At 42.7% G+C, this 13686-nt stretch overlaps 1 protein-coding gene and 1 non-coding gene across 11 annotated transcripts in view; one reads left to right on the forward strand and one right to left on the reverse strand.

The window, feature by feature from the left end:
- The window catches only part of DTNB (dystrobrevin beta), a 244825-nt gene that overhangs the window by 207209 nt on the left and 23930 nt on the right, over positions 1–13686 (forward strand). For 8 of the 10 annotated variants that reach the window (XR_016395508.1, XM_022574276.3, XM_022574279.3 and 5 more), the window contains 2 exons: positions 780–876; positions 5750–5770. Coding sequence is in view for 9 of the 10 variants with exons in the window: in XM_022574276.3 (XP_022429984.1) it covers positions 780–876; positions 5750–5770 (118 nt within the window). In the remaining variant the exon portion in view is untranslated. The remainder of the gene's footprint in view (positions 1–779; positions 877–5749; positions 5771–13686) is intronic. The other 2 variants (XM_089923390.1, XM_089923392.1) reach the window with 1 other exon arrangement.
- LOC115803464 (U6 spliceosomal RNA) lies at positions 3743–3849 on the reverse strand. Its single transcript, XR_004024214.2, has one exon. It is a non-coding gene; the product is annotated as a U6 spliceosomal RNA (small nuclear RNA).

Genomic DNA, 13686 nt, shown 5'->3' on the forward strand with positions numbered 1-13686 from the left:
GTATAAGTGAGGCATTTGGCTTCCTAAAGAATTTTTTAAATCATTTTAATAATATTAACAATACTTTTTCACTGTACGGCAATGTATACTTTCCAAAGCATTTTTTTAAAAATAAATTTATTTATTTATTTTTGGCTGCATTGCGTCTTCGTTGCTGCACGTGGGCTTTCTCTAGTTCCGGCGAGTGGGGGCTACTCTTCGTTGTGGTGCGCGGGCTTCTCATTGCGGTGACTTCTCTTGTTGTGGAGCACGGGCTCTAGGTGCGCAGGCTTCAGTAGTTGCAGCACGCAGGCTCAGTAGTTGTGGCTCGCAGGCTCTAGAGCGCAGGCTCATTAGTTGTGGCGCACAGGCTTAGTTGCTCCATGGCATGTGGAACCTTCCCGGACCAGGGCTCGAACCCATGTGCCCTGCATTGGCAGGTGGATTCTTAACCACTGCTCCACCAGGGAAGCCCTCCAAAACATTTTTACATACTATTCTCACAGCAGTAAAGAAAAGTGGGCAAAAGAGATATTATCACCATTTTATATATCCAGTATCAGAACTTAAATGATTTGCTCAGCATCTCATACACTGGTAAGTAGCAGAATCAGGTCTAAAACCCGTTTAATCTGGCCTTCGACTCTTCTTTGAGGATCATTTTATCTTCATTTTCTTTTTTTTTTTATATTTGTTCAGTAGCACATTACAATTTTTAATATTTTTAAATTACAGTGTCTTTTTGTGATCTAACTGCCCTTCCATCTCTTCATTTCTCATGAGCTTTTCCTCTCCGACAGGCAGAGGAAAGATGAACTGGAGCAGAGGATGTCAGCACTGCAGGAGAGCAGGCGGGAACTGATGGTCCAGCTGGAAGGGCTGATGAAGCTGCTGAAGGTAAGAGCAGCAGCCGCTCAGGTCTCCTCCCACCTCCCAGCTCTTCTTGTCCATCTTCCCCTGCACTTCAGCTTCTGCCTCCCTGTGATGTCAGACAGGATGAGTCTAAAAGGTTAACTCTTGCTGCCTAGACTCAGTTTTCAGGTAGACCTCCCTGAAGTTAACCTAATTCAGTATAAAAGTTATCTAAATTATTGTAAAGCCTGATTACAAAAAATTAGTAACTGGAACTAATGTCCTTGAATAGTTGCTTTTATGAATTAATAAGAATGTTTATAAATCGGATATTAGTTATGTGAAATGAATATTTCTCAACTATATAAAGTTTCTTTTAAGACAAGTTTTCAAATATTCTACCTAAATGCATAACAAGTATTGTGTCCTATTTTAATAAGTATTACAGAGGCAAACCAAAGTAATCAACCAACTCTAATCAATAATTTTACTCTATTAGGAGCAATAAAATAGCTCTAGGTTTGGTATATTGGGGCTTGCATAATTCAGGCCTCACTATCTATTTTTAGTGAAAAATATATTACAGCCCCTACACCCTAGAGCAGACAAAGGCGCACTTGGCATTTAAATGTCCTCACCTGGATGATTTGACTGGCACTGAATAGAAATACTTACCCAGCTCTGTAGCAGCGATACAAGGACATATTTGTTTATGCTATAAATTCCTAAGGCCCGTCTGTCTATACTGTGAAACCATTGTATTTCATGGTATGAAATACAGAATGGAAATCACAGTGTGGAGTACCTCAAAAGGCAGGCTGAGGGGGTAGATTTAATCCTGTGATAAAGTGGAGTCATTAAAGGTTTTGAAAACAATAGTTTAGGAAAATGATCATAGCAGGTTGGGAAGAGGAGAAACTAAACGATAATAGGAAGCTATTGAAATCATCTAGACCCGAAGTGACAAGGGTCTAGGCTAGGAGGGGTAGCCCAGGAGCATGTCAGCTTGAAGAGTTTGCTTCAACTTCTCCATTCTAAACCAGTCCTTTAATAATAAAGCCAGTGGGTATTTAGCAACTTGGGTAAATGGAGTGTTTGTGTTTTAAACTGACTTTTGGCTTGCTCAAGACAATCACTTCTTTTAGTCTTGAGCTGAGTTTTTTTCTAGCTTTGGTCCTGGGTATTTGGGGTATTTTGGGACATGTTTCTTCATTAACCCTGTTAACAGGATTTCTCCTGAGAAATATTTTGTCTAAATGGGTCTTGTTTAAAGAAAACCTTATGCGTAAAACCTGGCCCAAATCCTTCAAATAGTTGTCAATTATCCAGCTGAGCAACCCGATCAGTCACCCAAGAGAGCAGAGAGGTACTTAAATACATTTGGCCAGTGTAACATCTGGAGCCGTGTGGGGCTTTGAAAGCCCTGCCGTTGTGGGGTTAGTCCACCCACAGGACAGAAGGTCATGGGGGATTCACCTGCCTTTCAGAAAAATGTTCTCAAATATTACCCAAACATAGATGGGAAGGTACCCTTCTTGTAAAAGGCAAAAAGGTTTATGCAAACTGAAGGGAAGTCAGAATGCATTTCCCCTAAGTATCACAGTAAGCTTTCCCGTCAGCTGGTTGCCCTCAGTGTTCCTTAGAGTTCCTGGCTCAGGTCCCGTGTGCCTTCCTAAGACCTTGTCATGTACCTCTGACACTTGCATTCAAGGCCTAAGCAGAATGAGCTGATGTCTCGAACTGTATTCCCAAGCCCTGAGTTTCTTTGTATTTCCAGCTGTTGTCTTACAGTTATAATTTCTGTAGAATAACCAGGACCCCACTGCTCTGTTTTGTAGGATATCCTACCAAGTTCTTAAAAGCCTTATTATTTACCCACCTCACAGGCTGAGGTCATTCAGAAAGGGAAGAAGAATTGCAAACATAAACCAGGAATGTTGTCTTTTTATCCATTGATTAAGAGTCATGTTTAGGGTATGTGGTGTATAATGGTGACTAAGACTCAATCCCTGTCACCAAGGAGTATCAGAGACCTTCTCATTGTTGTTTTTTTCCTAATGACATAATGTAGACTGACACTCAAGTACCCGTGTTTCAGAATGTATCTTTTCTTTACATTTTTTCCCCTGATTAATGAGTATATATGGATAACCTCTACCTCAGACTTATTTAATCTAGAAAGAGTTGTGTGATGGTGTTTTAGTTTCTAAATTACGTTCCCAGTATTTTTCTGCCTCATTTTCCATTTTTCCAATATTGCTTTTGAAACGCATTTACCAGATGAATTCTGTAGTTTTAAATTTTAACCTCATATGCAAATGAGGTTTTGAATATAAATTTTTTTATATAGATGACTACAGTGGCTATGGCATTACTTTGGCCATCTAGCCAGATATCCCCAGTGTGACGGGTCTCCCATGTTTTTAGGTGACGTGAGCAGTGCTAGGTTTGCACTTTATAATTAAGGCATTATTACCCCCTTTAAATCAAGTTGGCTCCTATACCTTGTCACCAGTCAATGTTTACTGACCCCAACTGACTAGTTGATAACAAAAAGGTTCTAAGACCTTATATCTGACCTGTTTACTGTGTTGACAAAGCCTTCAAAGCTATATCTGATTAACTTTTGTGAGTTTGGATTATACAACACCATCCTAAGTAACACTTTGCCAAAGTCCACCCTCTCCCAATCCCAGTGCACATGGGGGGCCTGTAAGTCCTGAAAACACTGACCTGTCCACTCTCTCCATCCTAACCTGACATGTGTCTACTGCAAATTATAATGATTTTATATCAATAGATAAACTATATACAGCAAAGCCACCAAATGTACAAACATGAAGCATTGCCTTCTGAATTTTTCTTTTCTTTTTTTTTTAAACATCTTTATTGGAGTATAATTGCTTTAAAAAAAAATATGGAACGCTTCACGAATTTGCGTATCATCCTTGCACAGGGGCCATGCTAATCTTCTCTGTATCGTTCCAATTTTAGTATATGTGCTGCCGAAGCGAGCACTGAATTTTTCTATTCTATTGAACCAAGGTAATATTGTCTCCAATACCAAACCTGGAGAAAACAGTGAAAATAGGGAGGTGTTTTAGAAACAGTTCTAAGAAATTACATACTGGTCTTTTGACCTCAGATGCAATTTCAGCTTGTCAGGATTGCCCCATCTCTCCCCTACCAATTTCCATTTCAACATTTAGTGCCAGCAATAAAAACACATTTTTAATTGTTTAATAACTCTTCTACGGCTGGTTGCCTTGCCTAGTGAATGGAAGAAAAGTGTTCTGCCTCACAGGGAAGCCTGACTAGGCAGGGAGATCGCTTCCCAACTGTAAAACTCTAACCCCTTCTAACTGGAGCCATGCATACCGGACGCAAAAGCTAAAAGACGCTCACTCCTGCAGGCTAACTCAGCGAACGCTCAGGGCCCTCTTTGCCTGGGTGCCTGTGATATTAGGTTTGGCCAAGCATCTAGCAGCTGCTTTTGATAATGAAGAACATCTTCTGGTGCTGAGTTGGGAGTCTCCTCAAGAGATTTCTTGGTGCCCATTTAATTTCTAGTGCATGTCTCTCCCTTGCGGGAATAAAATGACTTTCTCCAAATTCTTACTTTCCCTCTCCCTTTTGTAATTCCTTGGCTTTACTGAAATCATTCTCTCCATTGCACCCAGATCTGCAGACTGAGAAGCACTCATCCATTCCCAAGACTTCCTACACACATGTTTAGTAAAGGCAGTCTGCACGGATGGATCCAATTTAAATAGAACCATTGCAACAGATTTTAGATCTGTGTATTTGGGGCAAAGAGCAGAGGCGTCCTGACCACAGTTGCCCATGATGAGGCACAGAAAAAGGAAACAAAGAGACCCATTAAAAGACAGAGTAACTGAGAAGCACAAGACTGAGGAGAGAGGAACTCGGAAGTGTTTATCTCATCTTCATCGTGCTTCCTTCTTCAATGTCTAGAGGTGCATGCTGAGAGCTGAGAGCTAGCAAGGGCCTGCTCTGAGCACCGTCACTGTAAGGCTCTGAAAGACAGAGACCATATCTTACCTTCATGTCTCCAGTGCTTCATGCATAGGGAGCATTAAACGAACCTTTGTTCAACTAATGAGACACCAAGGTCAAGAATTCTTTTTGAAAAGCCTCTTAGGGCCTTGAAACAGTTCCAGTTTATAGGGGGAAGGGGATGTATGTGCATCCTTGAAAAGAACCACACAGCAGCCAAAGGCTCCAAAAGTGGAAGACAGGGGACTAAATAAGAGAATCTGTAGTCAGATGGAATTTCCATTTTCTAGGAAGTTCTTAAGAGCGGTGGCTCTCAAACCAGCAGGATTCAGGATCCACTGAAAGTTTCATGAAACAGCGCTGTCCCCACCCCAAGAGTTTTGATTCCATTGGTCTAGGGGGAGACGGGGCAAAGCATGCATCTCTGACAAGTTTCCAGATGCTGCTGCTCCTGGTCTCTCTATGTTCTGCACTTTGAGAACCACTGACTTAGAGAAACGTACCTAACACATGTGGATATTGTGAATCGTGAAACAGAGTGATCACGGAGCTTTTGAGTCATGGTTGAGCTGCTTCTTTCATTTTACCCTAAATAGTGATATAACCTTGGGCAAGTCAGGCTCTCTAGGGCTTTTTCGTGTATAAAAGGGGAAGTTGGACTAGAGGGTTTATAAGGTTCTTTCCTTCTAACTCTAGAAGTTAGCATTTAAAGAACTGGATGGGGCAGAGGCTTGCCATCTGCTCTGTGCAACTGATGGTGCTCTGACGGTGGGCTCTCTGAACCCATGGGCCTGGCCTGGTTTGCCCTTTTCTGTCATTTTTTTTTCCGGTTGTTTGTGGTGATGGGCATTAACTTCTCTCCTTTTTCCCCTCTGCCTTTTTTCGTCTTCACCACCTCTAGGAGGAGGAGCAAAAACAGGCAGTAAGTGAACTTCAGAATTCCCCACCTGGCTCTTGCTTCTTTTGCATGTTCTCCTTTGCCTCATATAACTGTTACATACTTTCTCCTCTCCTCCCTGTACCAAGATCATCTCTGCGGAATTGGTTATGTGTAAAACCCTTAGCAGTTCTCTCCGTGGTGTTGTAAAATGGCCTAAAAGGCCACGTCATGTTTACCTAGTAGAGCATGTTCCTATTTGAAACCAGAGCTTGTTGAATTTGTTTTCAAAGTATACATCTGTTGTGTTTATTTAAATATGCATGACTAGCCAGGCTACAGTTACATTTTCCTGCACTTACATTCTCTGCTGCTTCATGATTAGGCCTACTTTAATTGCTTGAAACAATTTTCAGGGTGGTGGGAGTGACCTCAGGGTTAAATACGATGTCATGAATGACTGTGCATGAAAATGAGTAGTTCTTTTGATAACTTTAGATGTCCTTTAGTCTTGAACAGTCTTCTGGAGTTCCAGCTCCAGTAGCCTTCTTAACAAAGTTACCAATGAAAACTAAGTGACTGATCATGCTGTAAGTGATTTCCTGTTCAGAGCCCACTCCAGAGGGAGCTCTGGTTTTTCTGAGCTGCAAGGTGTTTAGGGAAAGTTTATGTTTGTTTTTATTTTCCCTGACAGCCACTAACCCACACAGGAAAATCAGTTGAGGGCTTATCCACAATGATAAGACTATATGTTTATATCATATAGTAAGGTTTTCAAAGCATATATTTTTCACACAAACTAAAGCTGATTTTTAATTTACCTCAGGGCTTCTCTTTAAAGAAAGAAATGTGAACTGTGTAATTCAAAAAGTGTACTCATTTCTTATTTCAAGAAACAAATGTATCCATGTTTCAGATTAAGAATAGGAATATAAAACATTATATTTACTATTATTTCCAGGCAGGAAAGCAATGGAGTCATAGGGTAAAAGGGAGAGGAAAGGAAGGAAGAGATGGGTAAGGAGGGGAGGAGGCAAGAGAAGAGGAGAGGAGACTGTCAGGAAGAGGGAAAGAAGACAGAGCATGATGTCAGGGTAGGCTGACAACCCGTACATCTCAATGTAACAAAATTTTATTTTTTGTCTGTGCTTTATTTGGTTTTGTTTTTTCCTCATTCACACATAATTTATTACTTTGATCTTATGGCACTTTTGTATCAATAGGTACATTCACATGGGCAAAGCAGGAGAAAACCAGGATGGAAAGTCAAGCCCAGCCATTAAATGCTTCTGCCAGGAAGTGACACACATCACTTCCACTCCATTTCATTGGCCAAAGCAAGGCACATGACCACACTTAACTTCAATGGAGGCAGGGAAGTATAATCCTCCAGTTGCTTAGAAGAAGTAGAGAAGCAAGTGCTGGTAATGCCTGCCACAAACAAGAGGATGAGTGAGATTGTGTTGGAGGGAGGGAAAGAAAATATCTGTTCTTCCTGTTCCCTTCTCCCCTCCTTTCCCTGACAGCCTCATCCCCTTGCTGTGACCACACCCTTCCTGCAGATCAGGGTATCACCTGACCTGTAGTTTCTGGCACCAGCATTCCCCTCCTTTTATTCATCCCTCTGCGCCCCAGAGATGTGCTTTACAGGTAAACCACTTGCTGGGACCTTCCTCCAGCAGTCCACCCAGACTAGCATCTCATGATCCCTCGCTGAATGGGCCAGCTCAGAGCAAAGCATGTAATCAGGCACACCCACACCCCACCTGAGAACACCTTTCAGAGGAGGGCAAACATTATGGATATTTATGTTAATGGCAGCAGTAAGGGCTTCCAAGAGACACTTCATTTTTTAAAACTTTTATGGATTACTGTGTACTCCAAAAACCAGAGATTATCACTGCTGTCGTATTATTTCAGGTCAGTTTAAAGCTGATCTTGAGCAGACAGGGGAATAAATAACAACATGTTCATTGCAGTGACCTTTGATTGCATGTGAGATCATCTTCCCCTTGAGGTTGGCAAAATGAGAAGCTAGACCCAGATCACTGAAGCCTGCCACTAATGAGCCACTTGTGTGTATGTGTTGGGAGTTCTCGGTGGCTTGTGTGTGTGTGTTGGGAGTTCTCGGTGGCTTGTGTGTGTGTGTTGGGAGTTCTCGGTGGCCGAGGTCCTGAGCTCATGTTCTAGTCCTCACTGTCCCAGGGGACCGTCCAGAGCATGAATTTGTACAAATTGTTTTTCCCTCATGTTTCCCCACTATGGTGAGGTAAGACATTCTGCTCTGTGGATATAGGTAGAAATTTCCTGTGTCCACATCACAGGTTTAAACTGTACCCACCTAAGGCTCAGCAGTGAGGCTCAAATGTGAACTGAATGGCTTTGCATAGTTCAACATTTTTAACACATTGTACAGCTGGAAAGACTATAGAGCTTTAGAACTCAAGCGTCTGCTTTAATCTATATCATTACCGAGTGAGGCACCAAAAGGTATTTACCACAGAGCTACGTCGTAACCCTTTCTTCCTCCCAGATTCTGGCTGGTATAGCTTAATTTCTTCCCTATCAAAATGTATTACCCTATACGAGTCATAAAATAATTGTAAGACTTTTTAAATGAAGAATTTACTAGACATCTTCCCCAGACTGGCTCTGTAAATCCATTACAGAGAACTTTTTATGCAGTTTGCCTTCCTCATTCCCTTTCAGGGATTATTTTGGCATTGGGGAAATTGGAGGGAAATGGGTAATAACTGTGACTTTAACTGTGACTTGCGGGGCTGTGGTTCTACCTTCAACCTCAGCCACTTTTCCAGTGCTTTAGTGACATTAGTACCTCAGCTGATAATTCTTCTGTCTTCCCTTTCTCCCCCCCTCCCTCCTTCCCCTTCTCTTTTCTCAGCTCCAAGGTTTATAATTAAGGGCAGAACTGCCTGGCTGTTTCAGATAAGACTTCACTGAGTGACTGTTCGACCCATGACATACCCTACAGTTTAACAGGCTCAGGAATTAGATTGTATCGGTTGAGTCAGGGTTAATCAGGCCCATGATAATCGTCAGACTGTAATTAAAAGACCTTGTCTGCCTTTTTTACTACTGCATCCCCTTGCTGCTAGCCCAGTGCCTGCCACATGGCAGATAATAAATAGCGGCTGAATGAAAACTGCTATTAACCAGATTTATAAGATTTTAACTTAAAAGCAATGTGAATTCATAAGTTTATTCATTGTAAGGGACATAACTGGTTCGAGTACCTAAGGCAATAATTTTGCTCAAGGTACTCCCGTATAATAGGTAGATCTATTCAAGAGACTAAACGATGGTTAGAAATGTCCTTTATAAAAAGAATCAGAAAAACAAATTTCAGTGTTACCAAAAGAATAGGAAGACCAAGCTAATATATTAGTATTATTACTAACTCTATTATTATTTCTGTCTAAAGAAAAGATGTTATGTAGAGTAAAATCATCCTCTTTTTTTAAAAACAGATAATCTACAAAATGCAGGATATCTATAGTTATTTGTATCATTTGAAAATATTTTGAGCACTTCTCAGTAAGAGCCCAATGCCCACAACCAGAAATGTGTACAGAGGGGTACACTAAAGTCACAACAGACTGGTGAGGACCCTGCTGGCAGTGGTGTTTACTGTTGAGCTGTGGGCTACTCCCTCAAGGTCAAACAATATCCCAGTCCTAGCCTGGAGGGATTGCAATGTACAAATTTATTCTAGGGACACCTTAGGGTTCCATTTTTCCCACAGACTCAACATACCATAAAATTTCACTGTTGGATTGCTGACACAAACTAAAATGAGCTGTCCAAGGCAAGGTTTCAGTTTATTCATGAGGGATGTACTTCTTTAAACATTCCTCCGGTTCCTCCTATTAGAAGATCATTACTTTTTGGAACTTCCCTGGCGGTCCAGTGGTTAAGACTCTGGGCTTTCACTGCAGAGGGCACGGGTTTGATCCCTGGTCGGGGAACTAATATCCCACATGCCGCACGGCCGGTCAAAAAAAAGATCATTACTTTTCATATACAGATCAACATCAGAGTTAAAGACTATAACTGTAGACAGTGATGAATAAGGATAGGGGGCTCCCGCAGGGGTGGCCTTGATCCAGGTTCGTAGGGTGGTGGTCCAGAGGGTAATATAGGTGGTACTCTGAAAATTATGTAATTGGAGGAATCTTGGGATTCCACTAAGAGAACATGGCCACAGTTGGGATCTCTCTTTCTACTTCAGCCAGTTGGGATATCAAGTGGATCTTGCCCCACGCCCTTTCTGATTTCCAGAACTGGACAAACACCCCACCACAACTCAACCAAAGAAAGCATGGTGTGGGCTGGCTGTCAGAAACCCCCATCTGTGACCGCGGCTTCACCTAATATGCCTCAGAGGAAGGGCACTCAACATTTAGTTAGCCAGGTTGACCCATGAGGCCTCCACGATGAACCTAATGAATGTTAACTTTGTAAGTTTGAGAGAAAGTACTTAAAAAAAAACAACAACCTACACAACAACAAATAAAAACCTCCTCTTTGTCCATTAAAGAGATTACTGGTAAACCCCTTGATGTGTTCCTGGGTCAGGTTCCCTTTTGGTTCACTTAACCTTTGGACACAATCCCATTGGGAAGCGATTCACATGCTGCCCTAAAATTTTCTGGATTCCTTGGTCCCACCATACTCTGAAATAGAAGCCTGAGTCTACTGCTTCCTGAAAAGCAAAGGATTGCTATTTATGTCTTCAGCAATGTCTTACTACATATGTTGAAGTGAGCAGTGGGTGAGCTTGGCCTTTTGGAGGATCAAAAGAGAAATCCTGCACAAATCCCACCGTCAAATAGTATGATCCTTATTTCATGGGTGGCCTAATGCCCTGTATACAGAAACAGAGGCCAGGTCAGTGATATCTGAAGGCTTAGGCACCACTGCTGCCCTCCCAAGTTTGCGAGCTGCACCAGTGGATTTTGGTAAACAAAGATCAATGTGCTGTACTCTGTGACTATGCCCCCAAACCTTTAGCCTCGCCTGGCCCAGCCCTAGTCTGCATACATGGACTCCGGCTGCCCATAGATGGCCTCATGAAAGTCTACAAAGTATGCTCATTCATCAGTCTTGGCCCGTGTACTCACTATAGAGACCTGGTAGCTTGTTGGGGGGGGGTGTGTTTGTTTTCTCCAAAAGAGGAAATGTCATAGCAATATTGAAAAATAGGAACTTGCATTTCACTCCCCCAAAACTCCTTGAACACCTAGAGGGAGTGTATAGTCTGACAATATAGAGGAAATAGCTTTTGGGTCTTTGCAGCACCCCCAATGTTTTTCATCACTCATCAATCACGAGCTGAGAGATTGCCTTACCTGCTTGTTTATTTCCCCCTGTACTATATTTATGTCTTTTCCTCTTCTGACCAGAATGCATACAACATATGAAAAATATACACCAGGGTCTCTGGGAAAAAGTCTCCACACACCAAGCTGGAGATAGTCACCTTCCACTAGAGGAATATGAATTCCTAGGACACAGTATCTCCCCCCAGAATACTACAGTCTGGGTCTCAGCAAAGCATCAGCAGAAAAGAAGATGACTTCTAGGTTTTGAGCCCAGGAACCTGGGAAATTGACTGAAAAAACGAAACTGGGGAGATGATGTGGGTTATAGAAAGGGGACTTTGATCTGATTTTGAACATACCAAGTTACATAGAATAGGCAGGCAGTCAAGGTCTGTATCTGGTCTTTAGATATTTAGGGATAGGCAGCTGGAAAGTTAGAGGGGAAACAGGGCTAGCAATGGAGATTTGGAAGTCTTCAACATAAAATTAGTGTTGAAACGATAAACATGGGCCGTAGGGAAAACGCATAGTGGACAAAATGAAGAAAGAGGAGGTAGGAGGGTAGGATTGTGGGTTCTCATGAAAAACCGGAAAGTTTCAAGGAGAAAGTTAATAAGGCAGTAAGACAAGGATTTGACAATAAGGAAGTTATCAGCAACCTTGGGAAGGAAATTTTCAGTATGGCACAGTGTAGACAGCTCTGAAAAATTGATTTTGTCTTGTCCAGCCTCCTCACCCCCACCACCATTGGTTTCACCTCAACGAAGGAAGGAGTTATATCTTTGGTCTGCCTTATTGGGTTACGTGTGAATAGATTGTTCTGACTCATGGCACCTTGTTGACAAATCCTCATTTCTTTTCTATCTCACCATGTATATAACCTTTACAGACCTCAGTTTTCTCATCTATAAATTTCCAATCCACAGTTCTTTGATACTTTCATCACTGATACCAATCGATATATTGGGGAAAGGCTGTGAACCAAGAAGGGTCTGCAGAAATCCAACTGGGCTCATTTGACTGATGTTTCCTTTTGTGACTTTGAAATCCTCTGGCCCTCGATTCCTTGTCTGGGTTTTCTAAGCAACTCCTTCCCCAGGGTTTATTCATGCCAACCATCTACCTCCCACTTTTCCAGACAAAAGAAAGCACCCTAAGAAAACATGAGCTGCCCCCATGACGCCCTCTCTTTTGGCTCCTCTCTAGGACTCTGGGCCATGCCTCCCACTCTCTCTCTTTGAGACCTCACACAGCATCCTCACTTGGCATGAGATTGGATCTGTGACCCTCCACTTGGAGAGCACCTGTAGGCATTTCCTCGAGTCCTGATGCCATGCCAATCTCTAGGGTTTTATAGCTGACCTAAGGCTGGTTCTGATGTTCCAAATTAACAGCAGTGCCAAGATAGGGAGCTTCCTGGCCTAGAGTCCTTAACTGAAGTGAACATCTGCTTAATTTCAGCCAAAGAAGCATATTATAAAGGATATGATAGACTCCTTTGCACTCTTCTCCATTTGCTGCTAATCATAATTTGGCAAGTAGAATTACTCCCATTTGGAGCTGCAGTATAGATGCCCAGTGCTTTAAAAAAAAAGAGATAGGAGAGAAGAAAGAAATATAGAAGCATGTTTTAGAAAATTAGAGGCAATGGGGCTTCCCTGGTGGCGCAGTGATTAAGAATCCGCCTTCCGGGCTTCCCCGGTGGCGCAGTGGTTGAGAGTCCGCCTGCCGATGCAGGGACACAGGTTCGTGCCCCGGTCCGGGAAGATCCCACATGCCATAGAGCGGCTAGGCCCGTGAGCCATGGCCGCTGAGCCTGCGCGTCCGGAGCCTGTGCTCCACAACGGGAAAGGCCACAACAGTGAGAGGCCCGCGTACCACAAAAAAAAGAAAAAAGAATCCGCCTGCCAATGCAGGGGACACGAGTTCAAGCCCTGGTCTGGGAAGATCCCACATGCCGGGGAGCAACTAAGCCCGTGTGCCACAGCTACTGAGCCCACATGCCACAACTACTGAAGCCTGCGTGCCTAGAGCCCGTGCTCCACAGCAAGAGGAGCCGTCGCAGTGAGAAGCCCGCGCACTGCAATGAAGAGTAGCCCCCACTCACCACAACTAGAGAAAGCCCGTGCGCAGCAACAAAAGACCCAACGCAGCCAAAATAAATAAATAAATAATTAAATAAATAAATTAAAAAAAATAAAATTAGAGGCAATGCAGAAAGACAGTTACCTGCAGCTAGACAGGTACCTTTAATAAGAATCCGTGCCAACTCACTACTGCTCTACAAAGCTGTCTAACCGTAAATCCTTCCGTGCTTTTATTATTATGTATTCTAATTAATATATATGACATTCACTGTTTATTCACTGCTTTCACATTTCAAATTTCAGCTCCTGTATTTAAGCAGCTCAGACCTCAGGAAACCAAGAGAGAATCTAGGAGACTCTCAGGCCTGTAGCTGTCCCCAGGACATCTCCCAAATGTGCAGAAGATTATCAGAGTTTATTCTTGGCCCCTTGAAGTTTCTAACCTGAGCTGAGGCTACTGGTGGCCTGTCTTTCCTTCTGCAGCAGCTCACCACCTGGGACAAGAAGCCCTGGACAGGCCACCGACTTTAGG

The sequence above is a fragment of the Delphinapterus leucas genome, chromosome 13 (assembly GCF_059928025.1).
Source record: "Delphinapterus leucas isolate spDelLeu-1000000601 "Yukka" chromosome 13, BTC_Dleu_Yukka2, whole genome shotgun sequence".
Lineage (NCBI taxonomy): Eukaryota > Metazoa > Chordata > Mammalia > Artiodactyla > Monodontidae > Delphinapterus > Delphinapterus leucas.